This window comes from Necator americanus, chromosome X, assembly GCF_031761385.1.
Source record: "Necator americanus strain Aroian chromosome X, whole genome shotgun sequence".
In the NCBI taxonomy this organism is placed as follows: Eukaryota; Metazoa; Nematoda; class Chromadorea; order Rhabditida; family Ancylostomatidae; genus Necator; species Necator americanus.
In genome coordinates, this window is record NC_087376.1 from 14,094,359 (window position 1) to 14,111,810 (window position 17,452).

The following is a 17,452-nucleotide window of genomic DNA, read 5'->3' on the forward strand; positions in this document are numbered from 1 at the left end:
TACCCTTAAGTAGTGAAGTATGGATAGCGTTAAAGAACTGAGTACTGGACAATTTTATAGCTCACAGAATGTTACAAATGGCACACAGAAGGATAAGGGATAAAGTCACTGGCGTATTAATCCACATGTGTTGCGGCAACGCACTTTAGTGCAATTCGTAATCGTTGAGGTTTTGGAACGCGTGTTGGCCTATACAACGATTTGGGGTGATGATGATCAAGTCAGTGTTTTTATCCTCCCAACCAAGTCCAGTACCAATTTATCGACCCGGGAGGATGAAAGGCTAGGTTTGCACTAGGGTGCGTTTGAACCATCGACCACCTTCAACGACTGCCTTTCAAGGTCATTAGTGATTGATAAATACTCAATCTTGTTATTTATGAATGGATTCCTCATGGAAATCCAGAGTACTTCTAATGCCTTCCTAGCAGATATTTCAGCCTGGTGGGCTAATATAGTACACTTTATTTCAAACTCATTTCCATCATGCTTCTCATTCTTGTGGCGCTCTAATGGTGTCAGCGTATTTTCACGCCTTTTACCAGCCAAATATATGCAAATAAATATACAATGTTTGATACGCAGGCCTAGCCGCTTCCAATTTCTCCAATATAAATGAAATTGTATGTGAGGCATTCTATATGATAGATAAGTCCGATCATCTCCAGCTTTGTCAAATAGACAAACTGCGTAACAGCGACATGTCATTAAGGGATCGGAGACAAAGGGGATGCACAGGGAATTCTATTTTCACGTGAGTTCCTCAGTGTTTTTTTTATAGTTCGAGATTGGATGCTACTTCGATCTCGTGTAACCGTTTGAACTAGCTATGCTGATGGCTAGTTTTAGTGATCCCTCATGTTCCCTGTCTCCTGTGCACACTGCTGTAGTTGTTTTGACATGACTTACTTACTTAGATACTTAGATGGGCGCACTGACGTGTGGACCTCAGCATGTCTTTCACTCGCTTCGTTCCCTCGCCATTGTCATCCAAGATGTTCTCCAGTTTCGTGAGTGGCATTGACGAGGTCCTTGAGCCGTATCCGGCTGAGCTCTCAGCTGGTCCATCCGTGTAGCAAATACATCACCCCATCTTGTCGGCGGTCTCCCTCGAGGGCCTTTGGCATCTCTTGGCATTCACTCAAGCGTTCTTTTAGTCCATCTACCGTCGATTCTTCTCATAATATGGCAGGCACAACTATGCTTTGCTTTCCATATATATATATGTATATATATATATATATATATATATATATATATATATATATATATATATATATGTATATATATATTCCGCTTCAGAAAACACTTCAGACTCCAGAAGACATCTCTCAAGGGCTCTGTGGGTAGTAAGTGGCTTTCTAGAGTGGCAGCGGTGTCTGACCATGTCTCCGCTGCGTAAGAGAACGCTGAAAGAACTGTCCACTTGAACAGATGAGCAGAGAGATCTTCGTCCGTCAACTGGTCTGTAGCTTCCCTGACGGGTGCGAACACTGCCCACGCTGCTCTCATCCTTCTATTCAGTTCTTCCCTCAAGTCGTTTTCCATATTTATAGAACGTCCGAGGTATACGTATGACAAAGTTTGCACGACTTGGGAGCCTTCAAGTTGCACTCTTCTGTCCTCACAGTAGGCGTTCTTCATGAACGGTGTCTTCTTTCTGTTTATTTGCAGTCCTGTTCTCTTCCCTGCTTCGTTCAATTCGTTGAGCATCGTTTCTGCTTAATTGGTACTGCTCGAAAAGAGAACGATATCGTCCGCGAAGCGAAGGTTCGAAAGAAATATTCCATCAACACGTATGCCCCTTTTTTCCAAGGATAGTGATTTCATTATCCATTGCAATGCAGCCGTGAACACCTTCGACGATATAGTATCGCCTTGTCGTACCTCCTTTCCAATGGATATGTGAGAGGGCGGTGGAAAAGCTGTAAAGCTCCTAGTCGTGCATCGATCGTAGCAATTGGCTAATGTCCTCATATACAAACGCGTCCACACGTTGATCAACCAGCGCTAACAGTATTGCATTCGTCTCTACGCTGTCAGAGGCTTTCTCATAGTCGACGAAGGTTGGAACAAGGGGCAGGCGGTATTCCCGGCACACCTCTATGACCCACGGCTGTCTGTATTTGGTCCAAGCAGCTGAACCCCTGGCGGAATCCAGCTTGTGCTTCAAACTAAGCTTCATAGAGCGTCCTAGATATGCGCGTGAGGATGATCCTAGTGAATAATTTGTATAACACACTCAGCAAGCATATCGGGCGGTAGTTCCGAAGGTCCTCTCGGTCACCTTTCTTATGGATAAGAACGGTTCGCGAGTTCTTTCACTGGTCTGGGATTCTTTCTTTCTGAAGGTAGGATGTCATGTACACCGCTAATATTACATGAAGTACATGAAGTGGATTGCTCAGAGTCCGAAGAAGGTCTGCTGATATCAAATCAGGTCTGGGGGCTGTGCCATCTTCGCTAAGCAAGGCTGCTAGCGGAATATTATATTTGCGGAGATCCCTGCGGCACTTATTTTTGACTCGTTCTTCTCTGTGCCGCTTCTAGAATCTTCTTCTGCCTGTGTTTCGAAAAATCCTCCTGCAACGCTTTTCTGCAGGTGGTGTTTGCGACTAACCGCTTAATATGCGATGCATTCGGATCAAGCCTCAAAGTCCTTCTTCTTTCCAACAATTTCCTGGTGGTCTTCGAAAATCGATCCAAGTTTCTCGTGGCGTGGTTTCGAAGCACGTTCAGCAGAGGCTCATAATCCTCTGAGCAGCATCTCGTAATCCACATTTGGGTCCTCTCCGACGTACCAGTCACCTTGGAGCAAGTAGTCCTCGAGTACGCAATCGTCGTAGACGACTTCTTTTATCCTTCGCTCCGATAGCAGATGTTCTTTTCTGTCTCCGATAGCAGATGTTCTTTTCCACAGTGTGGCTAATTCGTATTTTCGCACGATAGAGACAGTGATCAGAACTACTACAAAACAAACAACAAAACGGTGGTGCTAAACGTGAAGCATACACCACCTCAGGTTTTTGAGTATGTGGTTGATCTTCGCACGAGTCGACCCATTGGGAAATTCCTCTCCACCGACGCTGACTTTTCTTCATGAAAAGAGAATTCTTATCCTTGCGTCGCTCCTTGTGCATTTGATCTCCTGCAGAGCAATTACAAGAAATTCGATACGTTCTGCAACTCCGAGAAAGGCATGCAGGTCAGCGCCTGTGAACACTGTTCTTGCGTTGGGAGAACATAGTCTGGGACAGTCTACATGGCGAGTCCTGCAAATGTCCTTGGTCCAGAATCAAAGAAGTCCTGAGCAACCTGAGATTTGATCGCCTCTCACCGTTTGCCATACCGTCCGATTTCTGACGCGGCAGGGCCCAGTGTGCAGGATAGTGAAGCAGTGAATATGCTGGAGTGGCAAAAAGACTTCCCCGAACTAAGAATCCCTGCCACGGCTTTCACAACAGGTCATCGTCCAACCTTTGTGGATCAGGGACCCACCTTGCGACATTTTGCTAAGACGGTGGTGGATATTAGCAGTGGTTTGCTCTTAGTTAGGCTTCCGATTCCGAGAAGTCGGAGGACGTACCTCCGCTATGCATCGCAGTTCGACACCCAGATTCACCTCCACGCCATTATGAAGCCGTTAACCGTTGTGGAGGGTTTTGACATTATTTGCTTTCTTCATGCCAGCAGGATGAGCAGAGGTTATCTTTACCAGTATGTTTTTCGGACTTTCTTTGCGACACCAATTGACACTTGTAATGTCATTGTGCAGTTCTGTTTGAACAGTTAAATAAACCAGCCAGACATCGTTTGATTGTTCTCGAGTGAGTTTTGTATACTGCTGTTGTTCGTTCAAAATTCTAAAGTGTTCATCCATTTCGGTTTGCGTTGATGTCGCAAGAAGGCAATCGTCGATACAACAGCTGCGCATGTGTGGAAGACGTTCTATTATAGCCTATCTATCCTGCTAATAGGGGCAGGTGTAGAGTAGAGGTTAGAGGTTCCGCTTCCTGCACGATCGATCGGAGGTTCGAATCCGCCCTAGTGCTCACCAAGCCTTTCATCCCTTCGGGGTCGATAAATTGGTAGTAGACTTGTCTAGGAGGATAAAAACACTGACGTGACACATCGGTAGGCCACCACAAGCCATTGTATAAACCAGTTACACGTTTGTAAAACCTCAAACGATGCTGAATTGAAGTGAACATGGGTACGCATACCAAGCGGATTTATTAACGCCAGAAACTCTGTCCTTTATCCACCTAATAAAGCAGATAGCAGAAAGTGGAGCGAGCCTTTGGCCTATAGCAAGTCCTCTGGCTTGAGTGTAGTATTTTCTTAACCATTTGAGAAAACCGTCGTTGATCAGGATCATTATGTGCTGTTTACTTTTTTCTACGATCGTGTCTATTTAGCATTTAAGATAACGTTTCTAACAATCAAGGTCGCAATATATACTCAAAGGTCTATCTTATTAGGGGTTCAGAAAGTATCTTTCGAAAATTTCGCAGCAGGTTTTTTGAGATGTTCTGGAAGTTCCCGTTTTAAATATATTATATAAGGACACTACCGCGTGTATACATATAACATATCTGGCTCCCTCTTCCTTGCCTATTTCATCCTATAATAGCCTAACATTCCACCCATATTCGACACGTATTCCTTTACAAGTTCGAATCTGGCCACCCTGCTGAAGCCCACTCTTACTCGAAACTTAAGTCAAGTATTCGGCACTAAAGCCCCTTCCGAGCGGTCTGTGCGCGCCTGGCTCCAGCGCTTCAAAGCAGGAAACAAGAAACTCGAAGATGAGCCTCGATCTTGGACTGCTATCTCTTGGAATGATGAAAAAGCTCGGTCAGTTGCTCCCAAATGCATTGAGTGAAGACAACCGCCAAAGACGCCTGGACATCTGCACTCAGCTGCTCTCCAGAAGCCGCAGATTCGACTGACTGGACACCATTGTCACTGGAGATGAAAAATGGGTCCCTTACGTCAACCACACCCACAAACGTGCGTGGTGCGCTGGGGATGAACCGCTGGATCGTTTCGCGAAAGGTGAAATTCATGAGAAGAAGGTCATGCTGAGCGTCTGGTGGGGAGTTCATGGAATCTACCGTTTCGAACTGCTGCCGGGCAACACGACACTTACTGTCGAGGTCTACTGCGCTCAACTGCAAAGTCTGGCCGACAAGATCCGCAAGGAGCACCCGAAGCTCGACAACGTTTGCCTGCTGCACGATAACGCGCGCCCTCACATCACGAAAAAGACTTCCCAGAAAATTCTGGAGCTCTGATAGGAAGTTCTACCGCACCCACCGTACAGCCCGGACCTGGCTCCGTGCGACTACCACCTCTTCCGATCGCTTCAGCACCACCTGGAAGAGAAGCACTAGGATGATCGTGACCACCTCGAAAATGACAATCGGGCTTTGTTCGCCTCCAAGTCGCCGGGGCTCTATGCCAAAGGAATCCGTGATCTTGTGAGAGGTTGGCAGAAGGTTGTCAATGTTGATGGAGATTATTTTGTCGAATAATAAAATGTTGTTAAAAAGTTGTGTTGTTCTGAAATTTTGCCGTATTTCGGCAGATACTTTCCGAACACATTAATAATTTGCGCTTGGAGTATGTTTTGCGTTAGACCGGACAATGTCGGGGATTACTCTCCACCCACCCTCAATCTTCTTCCAAATTCAATCTTGTATAAGACGATGACATGCCTGTTCTTTAGCATTACATTTCAGCAATGACGTATACACGCTGTTTCTCCCTGATTGTAACAGCTAAAATACAGCGATAAAGACAAGCAATCTTAGAATGGTTTTTAGAGAGGCAGCATATTACTCCCACACTCTCTGCTTCTTGTCAAAAATGAATAGTGGGATCACATCGGTCGCCTTGCATTGTTGGAGGAGAATAAATGACTAACGAGTGTTTTCCACTTTTTCACAAAGCGATAGTGCTTTCCAGACGACAGAAAATAATCCTGTGGTTTGCTGCTCAACATTCATCATGTCCTCTCATCTTGAAACCTCGGGATTGCCAAGCAAGAACTGCATTTAGTTCTAGTATTAGTAATTAGAAGCATATTGAGGCTTGGCAAGGAGAGAGCAGGAGTTTGATGGGATATGCGTAGCATCAAAAACCTCGTACAGTTTACACGGATCTGATAAAGACGAGGTTGTTGAAACGTCAGGACAATAATAAACTTTCACCAAAAGTTCGTTGGCATAACAGGAAAACCTGAATATATTAGGTTGGCAACCAAGTTCCCGCCGTTTTTTAAATTTTGATATTCCGCATGTCATTGAATATTTTTGGCATAATTTTTTAGGTCATCCGAAAGAGGATGTTTTGTTCTCTCGGAATCTTTGTTTTACTCTTTGCTTAAGCTTATTCATATTAATTTTCAGATCATCAAAATGGAATATCAAGTTGAGGAAAATAAGTATTTTCGACACCTCTTTCTTTTTCTTTCAATCAAGGTTCTAACGCCACTAAAGCTGTTCATCAGTGATGATTCGATAAAGAAATCGTCGTTTGTGCCCATGACGAGCAAGCAAACCAGCGGAGATAGTGGAACATTGATTTTGTTGTCGACAATTAAAGCATGCGGAACCCATGCTCCATACTTTTGAACCTTTCCCAACAAGTGAAGATGTTTATCTGTAGCAATGTGAAAGCATTCCATTTTCTCTGCCAGTTCCCTTGTAGTTTGATGCGAATTTTCATGTAAAAGTTGGTTTAATCGTTCTTCATCCAAAACAACTGGACGGCCAGAACGAGGTACGTCTCTGAGGTCAAATATTCCATTTTAGAACGTGACATACCAGTCACGAGTGGTTCTCTTAGCTATGGCACCATCTCCATACACAGCACAAATGTCGCGAGCAGCTTATGTGACGTTAGAACCTTGATTAAAAGCACGAAGGAGAAGGTGTCGAAAATGGTCATTTCTCTCAAGTTGACAATCCATTTTAATGATCTGAAAATTAATAGAAATTAGCTTGAGCAAAAATAAAACATAGATTGCGATAGAACCTCTTTCGGATGGCACAAAACATTATGCCAAAAATATTTAATGATATGCGGAATACTAAAATTAAAAAAACGGAGGGGAACTTAGTTGCCACCCTAATAGAGATTAAACTATGTACTTTGATCTCAAGAGAAAGATTATAATTTATGAACCGTGTAGTTGAGAGGCCTGTGTCACTCACTACGTAGTGCTTCTTTTATATGGAACATACGTTTATGAATAAAAAAAGATATTTAACTTTAACTCAGGATAAGACGAATCAACGATACATCAAAAGTACCGCAAGAAATTAACGAAAAATGCTTTAGAAGTAGAAAGTATCTTCAAAAGAAGTTTATGGTCGAAGTGTAGTTGCTATTGGAGAACAGAAGAGGAAATTCTAATTGATTTGCTGAGTGTGGTTAAATATTCAGATTTCTTGAACAAGCAATTAATTTTTCAGAATTGCACAATTGTTAAGGCAGGCTTAACAAGTCAACTCCCGATTCTTTAATTTCAGCAACATTTCATAGCAATAATTGTGCCCTGCAATCTTAGTAAAAACCGATGATTAACGTTCTTTATTTAGGTAAGTTTTAAATGCAGTAAATGTACGAGAGTTCTGAACAAATAACGCTCAGATAATCCTTTAGGCTGACTAGTTGCAATCATGGGGGGCATCCAATTGAGGAAGAAAATGGTGAAGGATGCACACCCTTTTACTTAAGCTCATTGCTTCAACTTCTTTCGTTCGTTTTAAGAACTGAATTTCAAAAAGTACGTCTAATTAGTTCTTGTCCGAGGTCATTGGTCCATTACAAGAGTTGTTTTCTTTTTTGCAGAACTCAATGAAACATACTCTTCAGAACGGGAATGATGATCTTCACTGTTCTACTAAAATATCTTCAGGAATAAAAACAATGCCTACCTTTCGTTCCTTGTTTAAGTAGGTCCTTGAGAAATTAGTACCGTAAGGTGTAGCACTTGATGGAGGCACAAGATAGCGAGATGCGTGGTTCAGTTGCTCGCATTTCTTGAGATTTGTATATTAAATGTTTATTGTATAAAAAATCTCGGAAAAATCGGATTAGAAGCGATTGCTTTCATGTGCTTGGAAACAATCCTTTAAAAGATGGCATTACATGGGAAGAGAGGAAAAATTGCTGCAAGACATAGTTAATGCAAATCGCCATCTTCCTCTGGGTAGCCAGATAGAGTGGCAATTATGTGAAGCAAAAGAATAAGTGAGTGGCGTCAATAAACAAATAAGGACTGGGAAGCCAGGAGGTCTCATATGTAGAGCTATTGTGTAAAATAATTCACATACATTCTTTTTTTAAACTGAAAAATGTACACAGAACAAAATGCATAGGCAAAATGTCTTTTTCATATTACTCGAAAGAGAATTTTTGCTGCATAAGACATTATGTCCTGATATTTCAGAATATTCTCTTGATTTTTGTTTTAAGATGGCTTGAAGGGAGGTCGAGATGTATACAACGGCGGATAATACATTATTGACTAATTTGCTAAAATCTTTTGTTAAAAATAAGTTGGAAAAAAATCGCTCATGATTTATTCCCAACGCCGAGACGTTCACTGTGTTACTAGTGAACTTAATTCTGGTCGCCCACCAGTAGAAAAGAAGAGTCTGATTTAATGTTGACTATCATCTTTTGCAGGTTAAGTACGGCAAAGCAGGTTTCAGTACTAATTGGTGGTTGTTTAAATGTTTTCGAAATGGTAACTTCGATGTTTTCGCCATCGCATAGTATGTAGATATATATATATATATATATATATATATATATATATCATCACTATAAAGAGAGGGTGCGTCAGTTGCGACACAATGTCCCAAAAATATTCAGAGCAACACTTGAGGGCGCAATGTAAAAGTTGGAATGGGATGAGATGTAAATAAAAGTTTGTGGCAGCTTACACTTATTCTTCTTGCCAACGACTTACTTCGTACGTGTAGCATAAACGCCAAGCAGGCAAAAAGCTGTTGGTCAAGTCCAAAAAAATTATGACAAAAGATCTGCGTTGAGCCAAACCCTAAGAAGACGATGTTTATGAAAAATGGATGGTTCCACCATGCTTCATTCACGCTCATCGAACGAATGTATCCGAATGCTCAAGCTAAGTATGACTACCTAAGACATGAATGAAAACTAAGAGTTGCAATTTCACACTACGTCAATGATTGAAGAATCGGAACCGTATTTGCTGAGGAGAGCAAAACAGCAGTAGTTTGCTCGATGATGAAAGAAGTGGTGGTCGACTGGAAAACCTTTGATCAACAAGAGAACGTTTGATCTTATTTCTACTTTACTCTTCATGTTCCTTAGGAGGAGAGAAGCACCGAGCAATGGTTGAACGTGATTAGAACAAGTGGAAGTGTTACTGGCAGCCACTCGTGAAAAAAGAAGGCCAACGGGAGTGGTTAAACCACTTTTGACATAAGAACCTCAAAATTTCCTACAGAGTGAGCTTTAGGACTGTTTGTGGTTCAACCTTTGCAGCGTTACTCTGTTCGCTTGTCGTTAGAATTTTGGCGGAAATAACAAGTACAGGAAATTACTTTGGTTGGGATCACGCATTTCTTCCTCAAACAAATTCAAACGAATTTTTGAGATGAAGCAGTGCAGAAATCTTGTTTACAATCCATTTGTGTAAAGGATTGAGTTTACAAAGAGTAATGTGCGTGGAAAAACGGAGGTTAAATACATATGTCTCAGTACTGTTATTAAACATGTGGCATGGCTTAATGTCTCACTCCCCGATGTTCCTATGCAGAAATCAAAACAGAAAATTAATCAAAACATTTGGTGCATGTTCCGTTTTTCAAGTTATTGCGCTACTTATGGCGTCACACGTCAAATGAGTGTGCCTTAGGAGCTCCTCACACCGTTACATCTCCGCGGTAGGTTTTCACAATGAACGCTAGGAGAACATAGAGTACAGGTCCATTCCATTCAGTGATGTGTATGCGTATTTATGGATGCACATTTTGACTCTGTTCGCGGCTGTATGTAGTGGGTTGATAGATAAGCAGTGTTTTGAAAGCATCGGCCGTCGATGGTGTTCGTACTTTGAAAATAAGAATTTTGACTTTGAAGACTAATCAAGCAACGGCTGACTAATCACAAGTTGAAAAAGATTAATTTAAATTTTTTTGAAGCGAGAAAAACTACTTGTACTCATCAGTAATATACTCTTCATTGCTATTCCCATCGTTCGACAAATGTTTTGCCTCACAAGGATTTCTTCATGCCTTTGTAATTTTTTTTTAGATGTTTTCTCTGTTCCTTCTCAAGTTTCTCATGCCTCCTTCAACGCTTTCCATTTCTGGAACAACACTCACAAGCAGCTTTGGCGGATTCAGCAGTTCGTATAAATGAGAAAAAACTAATTAGGTGTGTTTAACACCTCCACTAAATGCAAAAAAAAGCAAACAAATGGTGTCGGAAATGTTTTGCTTCGTCTATTCGATATTCCACCTTCATAAAACGTGAGAAACAAGTAATGATAGAATAAAAAAACAGTTCTCTATCAAAAAACTATTATTTCCTTTTATTTCTACATTTATTTTCGAACTTGAGAAGAGAAGCGGTTGCGACTTATTTGTCAATGCATTACCTATGGATATGTAGATATACTTAATTGATAACGAGCGCAGATGGGTCTTAATGTCTACTTGCATATGCGGAGGTGCAAGATTTCTGGCCTTCTTTGTTTGCTCTTGCAAAGAAAACCGCAAAAATAAAGTAGAAAACACGAAAACGAATAGTTGACGCTTTTTCTAACCACCAGATTGAATCAGCAAGAAGAAACGCTAACTACATAAATGAACAGAAACGGCACCACGTCTCAATCAGAATTTACCACTGCTTTGACAATGCTTGTTGCCCTTAAAGAATCGCTGAGTTGGACGACCAAGTAAAGAGGAGAAAGGATGAGTGAAGATAACTTTGGCTGCATAATCGAGAAGAGCGGCTCGAAGCTCCACTGACAATGTTATTTGTAAGCAGTGCCGTCGTCCTAAATTCTCTGCCTGCATGAGACTGCACCCAATTCAATTTGAGATCAATCTCTCAAAGTGAGAATAGAGGAAATAAGATTTCCTCGCCCTTGCGCTCGTAGTTCCAACAGTCAAGCTTGCTTTGTGAGCAATAAGTCAAGCTAGGGTTTGGAAACACTCATCACCATTTTATCGACATTCAAAGCACGAGAAAATGAGGTTAATTGCAGCAAGAAAAGCAGAACAGTTGTGCCATAAAGGTGCTGTTTCCAAACAAGCAATGATACCTATTCATTTAGAGCTCAAGCCTCTGCGACCGTCTTTTATCGTTGGAAGCACAGAGAAGCGATAATCGTGTCAAGATTGTCGCACTGAAGTGAAAATGTGATCGCAGACTCTCACAGCATCATGAATAGTTCGTCCCTGTCGCAGCAATCCAAACTGTTAGCAATCCAGCCACTTCGAAATCTGATGTTATCTTACTTGCTCGAAGAGTACGATGTATATTTCTGCATATCGCGCTACACAGATGACATGTATGTATATAGTAGCGCCACGATAAGGACAAAAGCAACGATGTTTAATTAATATTCCATGGGTGCGTCCGTGGTGGTGCTCAAAGGAAATGTTGTATAGTGTCAAGCAAAAAGCTGCTTGGACATATCGCTTACTGAGAATCGATTTAAAACCCATGTGCGTTTTGGATGGTAATGAGACATACACGACATCATCGCCCTTAAATCTCGTAATTGTATTGAGAGGTGACTTAGCAGCAATGAGACATCCCCACTGACAAGACAGAAATATGTTTCAAAGTTTCAGTTGTAAGCTGTATATATCAACGATAATTCCAGAACGGACAGGTGTAGTGTAACTTTCATCCCTCCGGGGTCGATAAATTGGTACCAGACTTGTCTGGGAGGGTAAAAACACTGACTTTACACATCGGCAAGCCACCGCAAGTCATTGTATAGGCCAGTTACATGTTCGTTAACCTCAAACGATTCTCAGTTGAAGTGAACGTGGGGGCACATCCCAAGCGGATTGATTAACGCCAGAAACTTTGAACTTTGCTTTAATTCCAGAAAGCGGGATTTGCTTGCAGAATCGGTAGGGCTGGAAACCAACCTTTTCTCTTGAGTAGTTTGACTTAACTTACTTTTCTTGGAACGTTGAATGGAAAAAAAAAACGTTTCAGTTTTCATCGCTTCACGTCATTGAAGAGATGACGTGAAGCGATGAAACCATAATAGTGCCACGGTTGAGAAGTTTACAAGGAGATCATATTTGGTGCAATTGTAACAAGTTTAGGGTTCCGCTCAATCAGAATCAAATGAAAAAAGAATCCAGAAATGTAAAAATGAATATCATTATGGCTTGAATGAACGTCAATATATCTACGTGTGTGTCAACTATGTAATGAGTAATCGAAGAAATTCTCGGGATTAAATAACTGTGCAAAATTGCATTAATGGTAAAAGACTACCGTCAACGTATGAGATCACTAAAATGGCGACGTTGAGACGAATTTTAGTTGCTGTTGTCAAATGAAAACTATGATTTAATTAGAGGGCGAATTGACTGATACATATACTATCAGTTAGGATTAAAAGAACATTTACGTAATAAAATATAAATGAACATTGCTGCGATAATCAACTATCGGATTTCCCTAGGAGGAAGGGAAAAAAGAATACCAGATTCCATGGCGGCATGGTGTGAAAAGAAAGTACGCGTTGACGCCAACGCTGCAGACTGGGAAGCCTTCATGTTCAGGACGCTTATTCAGCACATCAATAGCACCGGGACGTGTTGCAATTGTATATGGTAGCTCCGTAACATTATTTTCCTTCAGAGCGGAAAAGGGTAAGTGAGTGAAATAATATGAAGTGAGCTCTGGGAATTGATTGCAAATGAAGAATCCACGCGGTAGGAGGCTAAGCTAAATTTTTGTCATAAGAAATCGCTCTCAACAAGTCACTGTAACATTCTTAAACCGAAAAGTGTCAAAGATAAGCAAGATAACTCAGCGTCTTTCTTTAAATCACATTGTTTCAAGGAATCGGCTGAGAAATCATTTTCATTAGTAAAACTACAGCACTATCATAGTGTAAACGTAAAAGAAGAAGAACCATCTGTTGAATTCAATTTTTGATTCAGTACTTTAGCTGAGTTATCGTTGTGGAACGTAGTCGTGAAAATTGTGGTGACTATGATACTGACACAATTCCCAACCTTACATATTACTTCATAATTCAATTCTGACTTCCTGAGCTTCCTTTTTTAGGTATTGAGCATGGCACATCTTTGCCGAACTCAATCAGCAGCCGAAAACCAAGAATGGTCATGCTATATAATAACGCGCTTAGTCCGTCTGTCTGTCAAAAAAAAATCTATAATGATGCAAAACTTTACACCGGTGAGGACCGAACTATCGCAACGCACTTGATAGGCGAGCACTCTTCCTTTGGGCGATTGTCAAAAGATTTGCATATATGTACGTTGGCTTTGATAAGACAAGTTAGTTTCTGTCATATGTTAGTGAGGGTGAATAAACTTTTATGTAAATGTATACTTCCAAATTTGCAAACGATCACGCTATATAATAACGCGCTTATTCTGTCGCGTGTGTGTCAGTCACGAAATTCCAAAAAGAAAGGGAGACGCGTCCCACGGCGTTGGATTGCTACGCGGCACCAAAAGCTATAAAATTGGATGAGACAGGTCCCACGTTGTGGAGTTGATGCGCCCGCGGCAGAAAGGGGTGAAGTAGAATGAGACGAGACCTACGGCGTGGGATTGGAGCGTCGGTACCAGAAAGCTACAAAATGGTGAGGAAATAGTCCCACGGCCTAGAATTGATGCGCCGACGTCCGAAGCGGGTAAAATGGGGGGACACGAGTCCAGCGGCGTGTAGTTGGTGTGCCATTATGCTGTAGTATCGCGCAATTAATTCATGTGGATTTGGCAAAGAGTAAGTAGACGTTGTGAACCGTTTCATAGCCAAGGACACTGCATGTGTTGCGTTTCGCTTCCATGACTCTTCCACGTATAAATAATAGCCAACAGTTTACGTGATCTGACGTAGAACGTTATCTTTATCACTACGATAATAATATTCACGTTATTTCATGTTAGCATATCATTCTGTGCTAATTGCTGAAACAACAAAAAAACTCATACTTTAAATAATGTTTGTAAAATGTGGAGGTCTTACAGAAATATAGATGTGCAATCAAGTTTGAATGTTCCCCAAATGTAGAACTTACGTGTTTAGAAAGAAAACTATGAAATCTCCCATATATAAAATCTGAATAAATTTTTGAGTAAAAAGCTTAAGGTTAGAGCCGGAATTCGGACTTTTCTAGTATGATTATAGAAGCAGATACCCATGACTAGTTCCTGCAAACACTATGAAAGCTTTTTCGAAGTGTTAGGCGATTTCTCAAAAGATTCAGAGCGCAGGAAGTGTTGCATTACGGGACCACTGTTAAGCCTATCACGCTGATAATGCGTCTCAAAAGAGATGTATTTAAGGAACTGAAGGTGATTGCGATGATCGTCCAGTTTTTTAATTGGTGAACGTGTAGACTTATCTTCTCTTAGAAAACGGATTAGCAGAAACATAGCGTGTCAGGCTATCAGAGCATGAAAAAAAAAACCAAGAAATTAAGTACATATAGGATTGCGCGGCATTTAACTGCGAGAAGCCGTTGCTACAACTCACAAATACGCAGTGTATTAGCCAAATTTGAGAAGAAGCAATAAGATAGCAGTCGTGTAATTGTCCCAAATTGCGACCGTATGCCGGAATTAATGAGGTGGATGGAGTGAAACAACATGGCAATCTTCGAATTGCAACGCTGCGGTACCTTTAATGCGGCGAGAACTATTGGGTTGAGGAATAAGTGGTGGGCCTTTCCTCCAGACCTGAAAGAGAACATAAAAATAAAAGCATTAGCGAAGTGTAATGTATACTTTGATGTGGAAATTCCGGCACTGCACGATATCTGCTCGGATTTTTTAGTTTGGTTTTTTTCCTTTAAATCATCAAAATGAAATGTTAAGCAGACAAAACAAAGCATTTAAAAACCCAACTTCTGTGTTTAGGTGAGGTGTTAAAGCCGCTGAAGCTGCTCGTTAGATTTGAGCTGTGTGCGGAGAGCAAAAGATGAGCAGCGAAAAAGAAAAAAAAAACATGATGACAAAAAACCTGATGAACAACAGTACAAAGCATATGGAAAGATATTGGAAACGGTAGGTACGATGCAGAAATGTAGATATATGAGATGGTTTCAAAGAATTTTTTATCATGCTTTAAGCCATCGATACAATTTATTAGAAAAAAAGGTAGTTAAATGAACTCTATATATGCCGGATTTATGTAGTACTCAAGCAATTATTAATCATTGTGAAATGGCTTTGCTATGTTGCCTATCTGCTAATCTTGAGGCCTAGATAAGCAACAATTTTTGTACTTTAGTTTTGAGTTAAAACAAACGAGGTCAGAAAAGATTGGACAATATAGAAAGGACTTCCACTGCTTCTCATTCTTCTAGATATTCTAATTTATTCCTCATTTGCTTCGCTTTGTTGCATCAACAATGTCACACGCGGCGACTAGCTATAGAATAATTGGCTCCTGATTAGATTCGTAACATTCCCAATGACGACAGCCGTGGAAGCTTTGCGGTCCTGAATATGCCAATTACAAATCTGATAAACATTTTGTTCGAAGATATCGATTTCATAAGTTGATTTATTTTTAATCTCAATCCTTTTTGCCTAATTGAACTTTAATTGTAGACGTGACAATCATTTAGGAAGAAATATCTGTGGTGACAATTTTGCGCATCCGTAATGCGGAACGAACGGAGCGAGATCGTCCGGAATTAACGTATGTAGTAAAATAAGTAGGTGAGGTCTAACTAACTTTAAAAAGAACAGAAAATAAAAATGAACTGATCAACAAAAGCTCATCCCACTCAACGTTTCAAACGAAAAAATTGAGGAAGCTGACACTTTCTAATGAAGCGATTACTCCTGATTGAAGCTACATAGATAGACAAGTTTATGAAAAAGTATTTCTCTATTTCATAATTTTGCTTAGCGCAAATCTAATTCACAATGTTTGCCTGAATTTTCCCAACTTTGTGCAACAATGTTTAATGCACACATTTTGCATCCAAACAACAACGAATAGAAGCATGCACGAGAAGTAAGGACTTCCTGAAAGAATCCTATTTAGCGTTCCTTCGTTGTTTCTCTGAATCTAGGTATCTCCGATTTCACTGGAAAACTAAGTAGTAATAAGAACATTAGACACCTTACGTAAAATCAGATTTTTGTGGTAATGACCAAGGCTTTTTTGACCTGATTCACTGACAAGCTATTCAGACCTGCATTCGAAAGTGTTGAATACAGCGACTTTTCCAATGAACTAGAAGTGAATCTCCCGAAGATGCTAACTTCAAAGAGTTGGATAGGACAGAGCGAAACTTAAGAGCTTGGTCGCGCGATGGCTAACAACAGCAACTGTTAGTCTTCGACACGATTTGAACTCGTCTATAACGAGAAGAGAGTGTGCAACTGGTGGAGGAAAGCAACAGCTAGCTCCTCGAAAGTCCATAAGCAAGAGAACGGCACAGACGGAGATTAATCACAGCCCTCCTTGGTTTCTATCGCTTGTAGTGAACATACTATGTAAATACTTTGAAACGTGTCCAAAGCATAATTCTGCCTGCAAAGTCTCCGATTTTTTAGTCCTTTCAATGATTCATAATAATAATAATTATAATTAATAATTCATAATAATATATCAGATTCATAATAACAAACAACAGCTCCTCTTTCCACGATATTTACAAGTATTCCAAAGAGCAATTTTGACGTCAGAACACCTCAGCATGTTTGGAGCAGTGACGTAATACGGGTTCTTTGGAAGGGATGGAAACACAGCGTTGTTCTTTCTTTTCCGATTTTGATGTTCTGTATTCCCAAATAAACAACGCAGAGTCCACAAGCGCACGAGCAGTGCCGCCCGCGCGGTTTGCGGTCTGATGGTTATTGAGCGCGCCGTTGTGAACGCTCAATAACCATCAAGCGCAAAAAGAACCGTGTGGGCTCCGCCGTCCGCGCGGCTGCGAACTCTACGGGGCAACATTAGAACAACTGAAAGTGTGGCAAAACAACATTCACCTACTTTAAATGGAATTGAATCTCACTGAAACCCTTACAACATGACCACATAGGGAGATTTCAAGCTAGTCACATTGTGAGGGTTCCGATGTATCCGATAATCCGGATATCTTAAAGTCTTACGCCTAATAGTGCTTCTACAGCCATGTGTAGAAAGGGCAGAAGAGTTAACAATGTCGATATCTCTCCTAATGACTATCCAAACGTCTAGA

The 17,452-nt window shown here is 40.9% G+C and overlaps 1 protein-coding gene across 2 annotated transcripts in view; it reads right to left on the bottom strand.

The window, feature by feature from the left end:
• The window catches only part of RB195_023015 (uncharacterized protein), a gene marked incomplete at both ends in the record, with an annotated part of 31,071 nt that extends 21,954 nt beyond the window's left edge, over positions 1–9,117 (bottom strand). For both annotated transcript variants that reach the window (XM_064210304.1, XM_064210305.1), the window contains 2 exons: positions 7,947–8,051; positions 9,076–9,117. In XM_064210304.1, the coding sequence (XP_064066184.1) occupies positions 7,947–8,051; positions 9,076–9,117 (147 nt within the window). The remainder of the gene's footprint in view (positions 1–7,946; positions 8,052–9,075) is intronic.
• Positions 9,118–17,452: the final 8,335 nt, after the last annotated feature.